At 42.4% G+C, this 18175-nt stretch overlaps 1 protein-coding gene across 6 annotated transcripts in view; it reads left to right on the top strand.

Moving 5' to 3' along the window:
• The window catches only part of LOC135233739 (glutamate-rich protein 3-like), a 155732-nt gene that overhangs the window by 83270 nt on the left and 54287 nt on the right, over positions 1 to 18175 (top strand). For 5 of the 6 annotated variants that reach the window (XM_064297564.1, XM_064297567.1, XM_064297563.1 and 2 more), the window contains one exon: positions 102 to 229. In XM_064297564.1, coding sequence (XP_064153634.1) covers positions 102 to 229 — 128 coding nt within the window. The remainder of the gene's footprint in view (positions 1 to 101; positions 230 to 18175) is intronic. The other variant, XM_064297565.1, reaches the window with a different exon arrangement.

Below are 18175 nucleotides of genomic sequence, written 5' to 3'. Positions count from 1 at the left end.
TGACTAAATCAAAGATTAATGCAACAAGCAATATTCTGTGTTTCACAACCACCCCATAGCCATCTACAGAATGAAAATATTGATCTTCCCATTTTATCAAGGTGCAGTTTCTACATTTGGTTCAAGTAGACTAGGATATTCCAACAGTTTGGACCTGAACCAGCTGTACACGGAGTGCAAGGAAATGACCATGAGCCAAGAGGAGAAAGAGCACAATCTAGAAACACAGGTAAACATAATATTCGGGGTCATGCTGGCATTCTAGGCATGTTTCTTTATCAATGCCTGATTAAGTAACTTCACATACTTAAATGAAATGCATAGAAGACAATACAGTTGCAAATGTTTAACGCCTTTGTGCTGATGCCAAATCTGCCCAATCCTTACCCATTTAGGGGGTAGGGTACCCTATTTAAAGCTTTATAACTCCAGGTGTGAGCATCACAGAGACTTGGAAAATGAAGCAAGACATTTGTACCGTTTACAGTACTAACATGGATTAGTTTATATTCATAATTTAGGAATATTTAGGAAATAAAGTGCCACAAATTCAAGAAGCAAAAATGAAGTTGTTCGTTTTTAGTTTGCAATGAAATCCCATATATAAAACAGGTTAAAATATACATGTCCTGGATCAAAAACTCCTTGACCACAAGTCTGTAAAATCTAAGGGTGGAGAAGCAGGACTACTAAAGGTATATGAAGCAAAAATAAGCAGTGTGCCCAGTGTCTCTAAATCTATCCATGTATGCATTGCTGTAAATCACAACATAATCATGTATTTCACTACAAATCAACAGTTTTTTTAGAAACTCTCTTTTGCATAATTTTCAAGTGGGATTACAAGCTTTCATTGTCAATACCATAGACCATATGAAAATATGGACAAAGTGATTATGACGTCACTCACTGATTTGCTATGGTTAGTGCTCACTGGCACATGAAGCCCAAACTAGGGTGCCGCCATCGCCTGCTTGCAACCAACGCAAGTGCAATGGAGACAAAGAGTGGAGTCCACGACTACAGGGAAATCCACCCCAACTACCTTACATGGTAATTAGACACGCCCACGTCTGGACAACAAGCGTGTCTGTGCAACCACCGAACCATAATCAACAAGCTCATAGTGAGTGGATCCTCCTAGCAGTGTTGCCAATTTAGCGACTTTGTCGATAGATTTAGCGACTTTTGACCTTCCCTAGCGACTAAAAATCTTATCTAGCGACTAGCGTCAAATTTGGAAACTTCTCACAACTTTGGCAACCTCCATTCTCGTTGTCAAAAATCACCTTTCACCGATTTGTGAATGACGTCACGTCTGCCTTTCCTAGTGCTGTAGCGTTGCCCACGTTTATAAAAGTAATGATTGACCTATGTAGAATCAGCCGCTGTAATTACATGGAAGTAGATGTCCTACAGATCTAATAGATACTACGCAGCTTGGCCAACGTCATTGGAGGGCAAGTAGACACAAAACCTATGCTATGCCTATCGCCGTGCGTGGCTTAATCATTTGCATATTTAAAAAAACGTATGTTATGTGGTGACGTCATACATATGCAAATTAACATATGACGTCATCTAGCGACTTTTAGAGGAGGCCTTAACTACTTTCCATAGAAAATAGTTCGCAACACTGCCTCCTAGTACAACCGTGCTGGAACACTGATATTTAGCCAGATCTCACTGACTTACATTGAGGGTACGCACACAGACCAGTGGTAATTTCAGGTGAAGAATGTTACACAAACGCTCGTAAACATTTGAATGTTATGTCAGTAACCTAGCTATTTTTATACTGTCCGTAGTGCAACCACAAAACCGTAGTCAAGAGCTCGTAGCCCTCTATGTACTACCGTGCTGAAACGCTGTTATTTAGCCAGATCTTGCTAACTTGTGGGTATCCACAGCCCTGGATGTTTTTGGGACAAAGACTTATGTACTGGAAAACTAAAAATCTATGATTATATTGAACTACAAAAAGTCCACATACTACAACAATAAACATGTGCAACATCAACAATGAATTACCAACTGTCATAACATTTAAAAAGGTTAATTGTGTGTTGGGAATCTTCTCCCGTGTGGAACCAAGTTGAGAAGGGTGAAGTAACACACTGAGGACCACTTTCCAATGAAAAGATTTTAATACAATGCGCAAAGGGAGACTCGCCACTGTGCCACAACAAGCGTTCCATAGGAATCTCAACAAGATAGTCACAAGTGAGGGTTTAAGTATACTGTTGAGAGGTGTGGTTATTGCCATGCATAAACGTTCCCAGGAAGGAATACACATTCCAACAGACTTCCCAGGGACACCCAAATGGCCTGCTGCCAATGACACCCCTTTGATCTGTGGCTGTTTTATATCCTTACAAACAGTGATTGAACTCTATTTGTAGCCATTTGCCTCTAACAATGGGAAGCAGTTACAGGGTGTGAGTGTGGGAATGTGTGTTCAGATGAGGTTAAGACGCAGGAAGGAACTTAATTGTTCAAACCTATCATGTGCAAGATATGTTTAGTGTTTAGATATTTACATAGATAAATAGATAAAATTGATTGCTAGGTAGCTAGCTTACTAGCTAGCTAGTTATATAGACAGAGTTACATAGACAGATAGATAATTTAGATCTCTAGATAGCTGGACAGATATATCATGAGATAACTAGCTAGCTAGCTAGATACACAGATAGATTGATAGCAAGACAGTAAGCTTTAAAATCCCCCTAGCTTGTCTTCTTAAAGAAGCTTCAAAACTGCTTACAAATCTGATTTCACCAACAACATATACAAATTATAAAAGACGAAACTTTATGAGAATCAACTGAAACCCCAAAATGGTCAAAATTGCGTTTTGACACAGACTAGAACCTTGCTTATCTGAAATGTCTCAAATGTATTAACCGAAAGAACTGGAGAGAAGAATCCTTTGAATAGCAGTTAGTACAGTTGAACGCAGCACACAACCTTTTTGGACCTTGGACTTAAAATGGTGAGATTGTATGTAGCTAGCTAATCAGAATAAAATGACACAGCATCACACCTACCGCTGAAGCACTCTGCCTGGCTGCGAGGATGGGGAATTTCCTTATATGGTCATACGGTACTAAGACGAGCCACATTACATGCACTGAAATTACCGCAGATTTGGGAATTTTGGCAGAATTATTTTTAAAAATCAGACCCAGGGGTGGGATTAACTAGTTAAATCATAATTTCTTGTATAAAAAATTTATTGACTTTTTATTTATACTTCCTCAGGGAAAATTGGCTTCTTTTCAGGCTTTCCCCATTTACTTAACATTGGGTGGGCAGGGTTTCAGGTTGTTTTTGCAAGCAGGCATTGTAGTTCACTCTTAAGCCACTGGAGACAAATACTTCATTAATATAGGCGAGTTGTTGGCACTTGGTCAATACAGAGGTCTAAAATATCTAGGGGTCTAGAAACATATCCCAAATCTCTCCAAAAATAAATAAAATGCTTTTTGTCTATTATAAAGCATAGCAGATAAATGCGCTCCTTATGATGTTTAAGATGAAACATTGATGTCAGATAAAGCCAGTTATTTTTACTTTATATTAACTTAATTCATGTAATTTAATTTAACTTTAATTTGTATGTTTTCACTGGACAATGAACTTGTGCTTCGGCTAAACTTTTTTCACAACCAAATCCCCCAAGTAGAACAAAAAGGCAACTGCTAGTCCGTGGTTGCAACAGTGGCAGTACATATTTCATTAAATGTTGTATGGCATAATAAGATGTACAAGGAAATGCATACAGTATATTAGTTTTACTGTAGTAATACAACTAAATATTGGTTCATGTTCTTGAAGAAAAAAATGTAACCCCACCCTAAAAGTTGCACAGATGATGGTGCGTTTCCTGTCAGGAAATGGGGGGATTAGGACCCAAACGCAGAGTGAGGGAAAAAACTCGGAAAACTCCAAACAGTAAAGTGAAATGAAGATTTTACTTTTCAAATGAGGCAACAAAAGCAGGGAACAAAAAAGGCCTCGCAGGGGCTGAGTTTATAGGTTGGATGAGGGAGTGGGGCTGGGAGGGGGTGGGGAGGGGACAAAACAAAGTGGATTCAAACACAACCATAAGATGGCCAGAGACACCAATGTCAACAATTTCAAGGTTAGAGACAGAGAAACCAGATGGTAACACAAGACCTAGTGTGTGACCCTTCTGGTGTGTTGGACCCGACACTGATTGAGCGAGATTAAAAGAATCCACAAGGCATAAAAACTCATTGACCATAGATTTTGATGGGCAACAGATATGAATGTTAAAATCCCCCTACACTCAACAGTTTATCAGAGAGGCCATAAATAATAGAAAATCTGAGAACTCTTGGATGAAGTTACTGTTTATTTTAGGTGGTCTGTACACCAATGCACATAGGACAGGGGTAGTGGCATAAATCTTAAAAAGTTGCACCTCAAAAGTAGAGTAGGCATCGATGGGCATAACTCTGCATTTAAAACAGCTTTTAAAAACGGTGGCTAAGCCACCCCCACGACCACTAGTCCTAGGGGAGTTTAAGAAGCTGCAGTGGGATGGACAAAGATCACCAAGTGAGGTAGGATCACCAACGTTAAGCCAGGTCACAGTTACAAATAAAAAGTCCAACTGACGAGATGTAAAGTTGTCATTTAAAATAAAGGTTTTGTTTGATAGGGACTGAGCATTTATTAGGGCAAATTTGACAGGTGGGGAGCCCGCTCTGACGACATATTTCCGCTGAATTTTAACGGACGGAGATTTGCAGCGTTTACACCACCGCTCATAGCACTTGCTTTAGCGGGGAAAGAGCGAGATGTCCAATGTGTCGTGATTTAGTATCTGACAGAGATGTCTGCAGAAAGTATAGGATTAGTAGAATTAGTAGAGGGTCCTAGGTCTACATGAGCACCAGTAAAGAAATAGGAGGAACCAATTAGACTGGCGCTAGGACCCCGGGGACGTCAATAGTAGTGGGACTGGTTAGAACACCTGGATTTCGAGGAAGTGTTTTAGCTTTCTGAGAGTGGAGCGCCTTGGTGGGCAACACAGTAAAAAATGTTTGAAGACAGGAGCTTTATCCCCAGCCAATCAGGATGTATGCCATCATATCTAAATAACTGTCTGCGTTCCCAAAAGAGATTGAAATTGTCGATGTAGGAGGCTCCGTGAGCAGCGCAGGCTGATGAGAGCCAGGTGTGCAAAGACAGTAGCCTGCTAAAACGCCCAACACCGCGGCCACAGAAGGGAATGGGGCCGGACACATAAATATGCCTCACAGATCTCTTCAGGGAACAGAATAAATGCATAAAGTCAATTTTCAAAAGTTCAGACTGCTGTTTGCGAATGTCATTTTTCCCTACATGAAAAATGATCTTAGTAATGTCCGGTTCGTTTGCGAGGATCTCGATGGCTTTTTCCTCTATATCACGGACAGTGGCACTCGGGATACAACAAGTTATAGCTGAGCTAGTTTTAATGTTCCTGATGATGGAGTCTCCCATGATCAGGGTTATGATCTGATGTGGACGTTGTCTTGTGGATTTGGAGCTGGTCATCCTGGAGGCTGAGTGGCGGTTTCGACCGCGGGGACTAGGGGCTGCCAGTCCAGGGGCGTCATTCCTTAGACCGACATCGGTACTGCGACTCCTCAAACTTCTGGGCAGCAGCGCTGGACTGGCTATGGGCTTCAGGCCAACAGTGGACAGGTGTTGGTTCAACTTCCCCAGCACATCGAACCTGTTACCCAGCTGGATAGACTCCGGAGGTGGAGAGGAGTTCGTACCTCGATTCTTGTCGCCCCGGATGACGATTCAGGGTTCCGGAGGAGCAGGTGTGGAACAGATCCGTGCCTTAGGTTTAGCTCCAAGCCTGGGCCAGGGGTCCTACTCGGGGATCAAGCTGACAAATGGCGGCTCTGGCTCCATAGTTGGAGAGGGAGCACGCCAGGGAAGCTCGGTTTTGTCAGGAATGCGGGAGGGTTCTGCGGCCAGCGAGTCCAGAAGTCGTTCATCATCTTGGATCTGCTAAAGCTTGGAAATCTGACCTTCAATTCAACTACTTTTTGGCTCAGCCGAAGGCATCCAGAGCAGTCCGGGGGAGAGGTGAGTGTTGGCATTGATATAGAGATTAAGATCCTCAGTGAAAACAACTGGCTAGCTTAGCCACCAGGCTAAAGACAAACCTAGCTAAGCTAGTACCAGCTAGTATTAATTCCAGTGAAACGAAATGCCGACAGCACTAAAAGAGTGCAATAAAATGATCTGCGTTGAGAAATGATCCACAGACTTTCACCAAATAAAAGTATAAGAACTATACTACACAACACCGTAGTTGTAGATAGCTGCAGTTGTAGCTGCAGATGAGAAAAGCAAACTTTTCAATTCATTCGATGTTTGAATCAGGAGCTTTCCTGTCCCATCTCTGTTGACGATTAGCTTTAAAGATATTGGTGATAATGACTATTTGTCTGACTCCAATAATGTAATATGCCACCACCTTTGTGACAAGCTATTATCATAAAGAAGACAGTGTGCTGTCTCCACTAGTTCACAGCAGGACCTCAGAACTGCACTCACCAGGTGTTGGCCAGACAGGGATCGCCATTTTCTTGACTAAATTGTACCTAGTGCTCCGATTACATTCAGGCTATTTTGTATCTAACACCATATCAAGCCTGATCTTGAAAATCCCCATAATTCCAGCCTCTACTACTACTCTACTACTATTCCAAACATTGGCTACTCTCTGCATGAATAAAATTATTCCTAATGTCTGTATGGAATTTACCTTTTACTTATTCCTATTTATGTCGCCTCATTCTACTAACAGTACTCAACCTGAAGAACCTCTTGTAGTTCACTGTGTTAATCCACTTCATTGAACCTTTTCCAGAGCCTCTATATCTTTCTTGTAGTACAGTCCCCAGAACTGCACACAATACTCAAAGTGTGGTCTAACCAGGGGGGCCTTCTTCTGCTACTAACTGCTTGCTCGCGCTGGTTTTAGAGAAAACTGCTGTGGAAAACTCTGTAGTATTGCTTGTCTGTCTTGTACGTATAGATAATGAAATACACTGTATTGAAGCATTGTAGTCTGACCATTTTCTTTATTGTGTGTTCCATAGTTTACCATAGCTTCACTCACCATGGTACTGTAAACTATGATGTTCTGACACGGTTTACAAAGTTACTTACTTAGTACCCAGTTTTAACAGTCGGCCTGCACCATAGTTTATTACAGTACAACAGTTACTATGGTCAAAGTACATGAAACCGGAATTGTCCCTTTTTTATTTAATAGATAGTAACATTGGATATTTTAATGATATATTGACCGCAGAACTGGAAATGTCCCTGGTTTTTATTTCAGAAATCTGGTCACCTTAGCTAGCTCGGTTCTTTGTTAGCATGTGAACGGTAGACGGTGAATCAGCACCGTGTAGACTGCGCCGACCGCAAGAAGCATGAAAGCTATCTAGGTAGTTTATCAGTGCCGGCCGCAAGAAGCATGAAAGCTAGCTAGGTAGTTTATTAGCATGCTAACGCCAAACGGTGAATCAGCAATATACTTCAGAATTTTTACCTGACTTCTCTGGAGATTCGCTAGCTCGCGCCAATCTCTTGCGTTTGGCATCACGGCTTTGCGACAGTGATTTGCGCTTCTTTCTAGCCATGATGCAAACGTTCTTCAAAAGAACTCTCTCTGTCTTGAATGGATCCTCTCCAGCGTTTTCGATGCAAACATTCTTCAAAAAAACTCTCTGACTTGAATGGATCCTCTCCAGCGTTTTCAGTTCTGAACCGTCTGTGGTGTAATGTTCCACTTATGGGTCGGAGATGAAGTCAAATTCACAAATCAACGCTGTATTAATCCACAAAAACAGTGCCGAAACAAACAACTCGGTAGCGAAGCACCACTCTCCATACAGGCTCACAGTTTAAGAGACCAGAAAACACACAGAACAGTGAATAAGTACCAAAACAGTGAATAAGTACCAAGCGGGGCCAGCCCTCCTACAGTGGTGTAACTGTTACCATTGGTACGGTAGTTCCGGGTGACAGTAGTTCCGGATTGCAAAATAGAAAGTAAAACTGGCGAGTATTTCTTTAACATGAAAAAATTTAATTATGAAAAACAGCATATGCAAACACCGGCCCCCTGAAACTTTTTTGGTGGCAAGTTTGGGGGGGTTGGAGGAATGTGAATTGGAGGAATGGTGGGACACACAAACACACACACGAACACACAAACCGCTCTCCAATTATAGTAGTAGGATGCTAAGGAAAGGTGCTTCAATGCTTCCTTTCTTATCTTCTTTAGCATAGGGTACACTGGAGCGTCCTTTATGAAAGGAAAGGAGATAATGCCGTCACACAATTCCTTGCGGCAGCAACATTTAAAGTGATGCACCATTCGTCCATTTAAGAAAACAAACGATCAACATGACTGAGTTGTGTAGTGGTTCTTAAGCTATTATATGCATAATAGGCTTATAATCAGATTATATCAGCATAAAAACCATAACAAGTCTGTCTTTCAAGAAAAAGGGATATGAAACGTTTTTAGCCAGGTGATGTTTTTAATTCAACATGTTTGAAACTTAATGATGATACAGTGGTAGATTTGTAGGCCTAACATGTTATGCCTATCTTGCATAAATTTAACAATTATTTTCATACAATCATGCTAATTGGGATTCATGTCGATAAATATGAGTGAACAGGAGGGTGAGCGCAACCATTCTCAATGTGACAACCATTTCGTTCACTTTTGTGACTGGTAGCCTATATTCCTTTTTTAAATTTCACTTCCAACCTTGGTAATGAAGTAATATTTTTCACTGGGTTGTTCCTGTTTATAGAAAGCCATCCACACATATATTTGGCCTGTCCATGTACTGCATGCTTATACACACAGGGCCAAGTGACTTGAAAGAATTGAGGAAATATTGGGTAGCATTGCTTTGGAATACATCTTATGTAATTTTGGTGAGGCAAGATAGCCTGTATTGTTTGTAGTACCGTAACTTGGCGTCATTTTGATATCAATACTTTTAATGGCAGACCTGGATTTTGGCAGTCTGAATGAATGAGTTATAGATGGTGTATGTGTAAGTAACTTGGCATTTTTGTACGTTGAAAACGTGTTTTTTATGAGATATCATTTCTTTTTGCAAAGCATTTTATTATGAGAGTGAGAAATGTGAAGTGACCCTGTAGAAACGGTTGTGGATTATGGCTATCCTTGTGTGAATTTGTACAGTCTGATGAGCGTGTACCGTTTAGCAGTTTCGGTTTGCTATATATGTAAAACAGACAAAGGGTGCGGTGGCGTAAGTGTAAACGCATCAGAAACGCAAGTGAAATATGGCCAGTGTATGTACTCACGGATTTGACGGCCATCCAACAAGCCTTGATTGACAAAAGAATCAGCAAGCCCGTAGAATTAGAGCTCCCTAGGTCACAACTTGTGTACCCTTCTGTCCTGCTCAGTTGTCTGTTATTTCGTGGAGATGCACTTTTAGTGTTTGTATGGTTTATAAGGCATTTTTATAGGCTTATCTGCAGGTAGGAATCCTCTTTGCTGTTTTGCTAAGCTAGAACTGGAAAACTTGATAGCGGAGAATAGGAGCAGACGCATATGTCCCAGCAGGCTTTGCATATGAGAAAATAACAACAGTGTGAGAGAAATTAGGAGAAATTATGAAATTGCGTAGTTGAAACAATACGTTTTTAGCAGAATGGGCATGTAGGTAAAGGTTGACATGATCACAGACTACAGTGCGAAGTAAATGAAATGACCATGAGCGAGCTTAGTTTCCTTATCGAATGGTATATATAACAGTCGGTATAAAGCATTAGTCATTAAAGTGGAGGGTTAAGTTACGTGTGAAATCTATTGCACTGATGTGCTTTTCTCATGTTCAGCACTAGTAGTTATAATTATGAGTGAGTCATGATTTTAAATGTAATGTTTTAATGGGGAGTTGCAGGACAACTTCAATCCTTCAACCGGAGGTTTACCAGTCTGTGACTTTGTTAGTGCAGCACCATGACATAGCTATGCAATGCGTGAAATATCATTAGCAAACCTGTCCGTGGTTTTAAAGAAGAACACAGGCCAGTAAGCACAGAAGAGCTCCCGTTGAATCCATATGGCTTTTCAATATTGTAGCCGGTGAATAACTGAACGTGCAGACAGTACATCATAATGCAGCGTATACGTTCGGTGAACGGCGGGTAGATATGGTGCAAAAGCAATAATTGAGAAGTAGTAGACAATAATTAGTGAGGGTAAAAGCAGGTTAAAGAAACCTGTTCCTAGCTGGGCTTGAACCTAGGACCCCATGTTCCCAAGACTGTAACCTTGCCCACTAGGCCACAGGCAGACTAGCTGTTTAAACTGGAAATGTTCCAGAGTAAAAAGGTATGGGTATTTTGCATGTGTATGCAAGTTTTTGATTGGGTCGTGTAGGTGAAGGTTTGGCTGGTGTCGATAAAATGTCCAATGGGGAGACATTTTGTTTGTGGGGTAGGCAGCAGGAAAAATAAGAATGAGAAGAAGAAGAAGAAGTAGAAAATACAAAATCCCCTTAGTTTGGGGCTTTATTGTGTGGACATGTGAAGTTGTTTATGAATTCTGTCTGTTGAAGTGGGGTGAGAATGTACAGAATTTAATGTTTTTAAGGGCTGAGTGTCTGTGGCTGTTGTGGTTATTTCTGTGGTGAACCCTGAAAAGTGCCAAACTCTCGGTGCTGTATAGGTATGGGGCATGCCCCCGCCAAGGCGTAACTTGGCGGGATGGCATATCTGCCATCCCAATGCTCTGTGTTGCATTGAGTTGTTCAATTATAGATTCCTTGACGTTAACCCAGCTACTTTTAAAATGTATTTTTCAGTAGTTCTCTCCAGGGCCGGATTAAGAACACAAAGGGCCCTGGAGCTACATCTAATCAAAGGGCCTCCTCAGAATTATCACGCAATATTTTCAGGCTCTCTCAGGTCTTGGCTTTTTAAATGGAAAACAAATAAAGTGGCTCAGACCGAGCCATACACTATTCCAGCCAATCAAGACGTTGCTTCAGCAGCACGAAAGGGAGGAGTGTAATTTGATTGGCTGTTGAGCTCAATTATCAACATTTTGCCAGAATCGAGGACTACCTTTAATCAGAGTTGAAAACGCAACAATGTTAAGAAAGATGAGTAGGTATGATTAATTAGTAAACAATTTATTTTGTGGAAACAATTATTTCTAACCTGAGACAAGGACAACATCAAGGCTAAATGTACAGGAAACCACGGCACAACTATAACATAAAGAAGGCTATATGACTATACAACACAAATTAAATGCTAGGTCCTCACAGGTAACACAACACAAGCACACACATTTTACAGTAGCCTAGGCTATTCCATGATAAGTACACAAATTTTTAATAACCAGATGAGAGAAACAGTGCAATCAGTCCAAATACTATCAGTACAAAAAATAACTTAGGTAAATAGGCCAAAAAGTGCGGAACATATTGCTCTTTCATTTATTTTATACAACTTTGCTATATCAATTTGACTCAATCAAAATGAACAATATGGAATCAAGGTGTTTAAAGTATATGTGTGAGAGTAACTATTGTAGTCTAAAGAGAGTGTAGATCACTAAAAGGTCTTCTTCCTGGCTTTGCGTAAAGAAAAATCTTTTGCCATTTATGTGAAATCTAGTGCTCTACGTCAGACTCAATGGACATGCGAGTGAGGTGGCATAATCTGTTCTGTCCCATTGCTGACCGTAAACGATTCTTGATCAGTGATAATTTTAAAAAAGAGCGCTCTCCTGATGCATTGGTGGTGGGCAATGTGAGATATATTTGCAGTGCTATGTCAACATTTGTAAATATAGTATGCAAGTTGCTTTTACGAATTAGTTGAAGAAACTCCCTCGATGACGTTTTTTTCTCGTTTTCGCAAAAGCTTCTGAAATGCACAATCTCGTCAGCAAAATCATCGTGCAAATCACTGGAGTATTTTCTTGTAATTTCATAGCTGCTGAGCGAAGCTCTTGTCCAGAATGTATTTGGATGTTATTCAAGAAAAAAAAGCACTCACTCACGTCCTTGTAGGATGTGTATCTTCGTTCGAGTTCTGCTAATAGTCTGTCATTAATGACATTAAATACGTCCACACTTTGGCACTTTTGATAACTTGGACTCAGCCGTTTCTGCATGTATTTTACGCATGCGCTTTCTCTGAGTCTCGTTTTTATATGTCTTGGACACAGCAGGAGACATACTAAGTGCTGTGCAGTTTCAAACCTATCAAACTGGTCTCTCTGCATTGCAACATAGTCTCTTAATGAGGAAATCAACTTAACTGCATTCACGAGGTCTAGATCTACCTCTTGCAACATATCACTTGTCTCAAACCTCTGCAGCACACAATTCCAGAATAGACAAAGGAGAGCTGTCTCCAATTTGGTCATTTACTTTGCAAGGGCTCGCTTGCTCATCAGCTAAACAAAATAGCCTAATGTTTCAGTTGCGTAAGGGTAACTACACAGTGATGTATTCGGCTGAACAAGCCAGCAGCAAGCTAGCAAAGCTGATAATGATACCCCAGTGCATTATCCATTTAGCTAACCTAGCTACTAACGTTAGTGTACAGACTGGGTGGGCTGACCGTTACCCGTGTGAACACTCCGATTTAAAATGGTTATCTACCTACTATATTTAGGGGTCCAAGCAGCGAAGCTGGTGGAACCCTATTGTATCTGTTAGGATTATTATTAGGGGTCCAAGCAGCGAAGCTGGTGGAACCCTATTGTATCTGTTAGGATTATTATTAGGGGTCCAAGCAGCAAAGCTGGTGGAACCCTATTGTATCTGTTAGGATTATTAGAGGTCCAAGCAGCGAAGTTGGTGGAACCCTATTGAATCTCTTATTAAAATTATTAGTGTGGTTGCCTTAGGCAATCACACTATTATTATCCCACATATTATTAGTGTGGTTGCCTTTGGCAATCACACTATTATTATTAGTGTGGTTGCCTTAGGCAAACACACTATTATTATTGCACATATTTAGTGTGGTTGCCTTAGGCAAACACACTATTATTATTGCACATATTCTTTATTATTAGTGTGGTTGCCTTAGGCAAGCACACTATTATTATTAGTGTGGTTGCCTTAGGGCAACTACACTATTATTATTGCACATATTATTAGTGTGGTTGCCTTAGGGCAACTACACTATTATTATTGCACATATTATTAGTGTGGTTGCCTTAGGCAAGCACACTATTATTATTGCACATATTATTTATTAGTGTGGTTGCCTTAGGGCAACTACACTATTATTATTGCACATATTATTATTAGTGTGGTTGCCTTAGGGCAACTACACTATTATTATTGCACATATTATTAGTGTGGTTGCCTCAGGCAACTACACTATTATTATCGCACATATTATTATTTTTAGTGTGGTTGCCTCAGGCAACTACACTATTATTATCGCACATATTATTATTTTTAGTGTGGTTGCCTTAGGGCAACTACACTATTATTATTGCACATATTATTAGTGTGGTTGCCTTAGGGCAACTACACTATTATTATTGCACATATTATTTATTTATTATTAGTGTGGTTGCCTTAGGGCAACTACACTATTATTATTGCACATATTATTATTAGTGTGGTTGCCTTAGGGCAACTACACTATTATTATTGCACATATTATTATTATTATTATTATTTATTCCGCCCATTTTTTGGACCGCTACTCCTCCCAGAGTTTTTGCACCACATACACGTGCAATATGTCAAATCGAGCGGCTTGATCGGGAATGGTGTGCTATTACTTTGTGGAAAGATTGGTTGCACGGTTTTTGAAAAATTTGAATTTTTGTGGGCAATTTTTCCCATAGAGAATGAATGGCGGAATGTTCACCTTTGTGATGTCACAATGCTTTGTCTTCTCACCCTTGTGATGTCACAATGCCCTGTCTTCTGGCAGCAGTACTCTGCTCTCTCTCTAGATTTGAACATTCGGCCATTGATCTCTATGGGGAAAAAATTGCCCACAAATTGTGCAATGCCTCATTGGACATGGTAGAGAGTCCTTTGTCCATTGGTGGAGATCAGCCTCGCCCCCCTTCCTGATTGGCCGATGTTTGATATTTCATAACTTTTGAACCGTTTGTCATAGAGAACTATGGGTCGCGTCATTGGACTCAGTAAAGACCTAGCAACCGCCTAGAACTCCATAGCAACCCCCTAGCAACACCCTAGCAACCACCTAGAACACCCTAGCAACGGCCTAGAACTCCATAGCAACCAGCTAACAACACACTAGCAACCACCTGGAACACCATAACAACTGCCTAGCAACACCCTAGCAACCGCCTAAAACTCCATAGCAACCACCTAGCAACACCCTAGCAACCACATGGAACACCATAGCAACGACCTAGCAACACACTAGCAACCACCTAGAACTCCATAGCAACCACCTAGCAACAAACTAGCAACTGACTAGAACTCCATAGCAACCACCTAGCAACACCATAGCAACCGCCTAGAACTCCATAGCAACCACCTAGCAACACCCTAGCAACCACCTAGAACGCCATAGCAACCACCTAGCAACACCCTAGCAACGGCCTAGAACTCCATAGCAACCACCTAGCAAAACCATAGCAACCACCTAGCAACACCCTAGCAACCACCTAGCAACACCATAGCAACCGCCTAGAACTCCATAGCAACCAACTAGCAACACCCTAGCAACCACCTGGAACACCATAGCAACCGCCTAGGAACATCCTAGCAACCACTTGAACACCATAACAACTGCCTAGCAACACCCTAGCAACCACCTGGAACCCATAGCAACCACCCAACAACAAACCTAGCAACCACCTGGAACACCATAGCAAACCTAGCAACACCCTAGCAACACCTAGAACACCCTAGCAACGCCTAGAACTCCATAGCAACCCCTAGCAACACCTAGCAACGCTCTAACTGCATAGCAACTGACCTAGCAACACCATAACAACCACTAGAAACCCTAGCAACCACTAGAACCCATAGCAACCACTAGGAACACCATACAACAGCCTAGCAACACCTAGCAACCGCTATAACTCCATAGCAACCACCTAGAACTTACATAGCAACACCTACAAAACCCTAGCAACCAACCTGGAACACCATAGCAACCACCGAGAAAACCCTAGCAACAACCTGGACCACCATAACAACTGCCTAGCAACAGCCTAGCAACCGACGTAGAATTCCATAGCAACCACCTGAACACCATAGCAAATGCCTAGCAACACCCTAGCAACCGCTATAACTCCATAGCAACCACTAGCAACACCATAGCAACCACTAGAAACCCTAGCAACCCCCTAGCAACACCCTAGCAACCACCTACAACCCCATAGCAACCACCTAGAACTCCTAGCAACCACCTAGCACACCCTAGCAACACCCTGAACCTAGCAACCACCTAGCAACACTCGCATAGCAACCACCTTGCACCAAACATCCTAGCAACCACCTAGCAACCCTAGCACAACACCCTAGCAACCCCTACAACCCTACCATAGCAACCGCCTAGCAACACCCTAGCAACCACCTAGAACTCCAAAGCAACCACCTATCAACACCCTAGCAACCGCCTAGAAATCCATAGCAACCACCTAGCAACACCCTAGCAACCACCTAGAACTCCATAGCAACCACCTAGCAACACCCTAGCAACGGCCTAGAACTCCATAGCAACCACCTAGCAACACCATAGCAACCACCTAGCAACATCCTAGCAACCACTTCGAATACCCTAGCAACACCCTAGCAACCATCTAGAACTCCATAGCAACCACCTAGCAACACCCTAGCAACCGCCTAGAACTCCATAGCAACCACCTAGCAACACCATAGCAACCACCTAGAACTCCATAGCAACCACCTAGCAACACCCTAGCAACGGCCTAGAACTCCATAGCAACCACCTAGCAACACCATAGCAACCGCCTCGAATTCCATAGCAACCACCTAGCAACACCCTAGCAACCACCTAGCAACACCATAGCAACCGCCTAGAACTCATAGCAACCACCTAGCAACACCATAGCAACCGCCTAGAACTCCATAGCAACCACCTTGCAACACCCTAGCAACCACAAATAAGACCATAGCAACCACCTAGCAACACATAGCAACGGCCTAGAACTCCATAGCAACCACCTAGCAACACCCTAGCAACCACCTAGAAACACCATAGCAACCACCTAGAACTCCATAGCAACCACCTAGCAACACCCTAGCAACGGCCTAGAACTCCATAGCAACCACCTAGCAACATCCTAGCAACTACTTAGAATACCCTAGCATCCACCTGGAGCTCAATAGCAACCACCTGAAACTCCATAGCAACCACCTAGCACCACCCTAGCGACCGCCCTAGAATTCCATGAAACCACCTAGAACTCAATAGAACCACCTAGCAACACCCTAGCAACTGCCTCAGACATCATAGCAACTACCTTCCACTGTTCACTCCGTTCAGCACAAAGTCGACTTTGCGTTGGCGGCAACCACACTTCACAATTTCTGCAGGAATTGTCTAGTTATTATTTTTATTTATTCCACGCATTTTTGGACCGCTACTCCTCCCACAGTTTTCGCGTTACATACACGTGCAATATGTCAAATCGAGCGGCTTGATCGGGAATGGTGTGCTATTACTTTTTGGAAAGATTGAGTGGACGGTTTTGGAAAAATTTGAATTTTTGTGGGCAATTTTTCCCATAGAGAATGAATGGCGGAATGTTCACCATTGTGATGTCACAATGCTCTGTCTTCTCACCCTTGTGATGTCACAATGGTCTCTTCTAGCAGCAGTACTCTGGTCTCTCTCTAGATTTGAACATTCTGCCATTCATCTCTATAGGGAAAAAATTCCCGCAAATTGTGCAATGCCTCATGGTAGAGAGTCCCTTGTCCATTGGTGTAGATCAGCCTTGCCCCCCTTCCTGATTGGCCGATGTTTGATATTCCATAACTTTTGAACCGTTTGTCATAGAGAACTATGGATGGCGACATTGGACTCAGTAAAGACCTAGCAACCGCCTAGAACTCCATAGCAACCCCTAGCAACATCCTAGCAACCGGCTCTAACTCCATAGCAACAACCTAGCAACACCATAACAACCGCCTAGAACTCCCTAGCAACCGTCTAGAATTCCATAGCAACCACCTGGAACACCATAGCAAATGCCTAGCAACACCCTAGCAACTGGCTATAACGCCATAGCAACCACCTAGCAACACCATAGTAACCACCTAGAACACCATAGCAACCACTTAGCAACACCCTAGCAACCACCTGGAATACCATAGCAACCACCTAGCAACACCCTAGCAACAATCTGGAACACCATAACAACTGCCTAGCAACACCCTAGCAACCACATGGAACACCATAGCAACGACCTAGCAACACCCTAGCAACCACCTGGAACACCATAACAACCGCCTAGCAACACCCTAGCAACCACCTAGAACACCATAGCAACCACCTAGCAACACCCTAGCAACAATCTGGAACACCATAACAACTGCCTAGCAACACCCTAGCAACCACATGGAACACCATAGCAACGACCTAGCAACACCCTAGCAACCACCTAGAACTCCATAGCAACCACCTAGCAACACCCTAGCAACCCCCTAGAAACACCCTAGCAACCACCTATAACTCCATAGCAACCACATAGCAACATCCTAGCAACCACCTAGAATACCCTAGCAACACCCTAGCAACCGCCTATAACTCCATAGCAACCACCTAGCAACACCCTAGCAACCGCCTTGAACTCCATAGCAGCCACCTAGCAACACCCTAGCAGCCACCTAGAACTCCATAGCAACTACCAGAAACACCTAAGCAACCACCTAGAACTCCATAGCAACAGCCTTGCAACACGCTAGCAACGCCTAGAACTCCATAGCAACACCTCTAGCAACACCATAGCAACCACCTAGAACTCCATAGCAACCACCTAGCAACATCCTAGCAACCACTTCGAATCCTAGCAACCCCCTAGCAACACCCTAGCAACCACCTAGAACTCCATAGCAACCACCTAGCAACA

The sequence above is a fragment of the Anguilla rostrata genome, chromosome 10 (genome assembly GCF_018555375.3).
Source record: "Anguilla rostrata isolate EN2019 chromosome 10, ASM1855537v3, whole genome shotgun sequence".
In the NCBI taxonomy this organism is placed as follows: Eukaryota; Metazoa; Chordata; class Actinopteri; order Anguilliformes; family Anguillidae; genus Anguilla; species Anguilla rostrata.
Note: the sequence above shows the minus strand (reverse complement) of the source record. Positions and strands in the feature narration are given on the sequence as shown.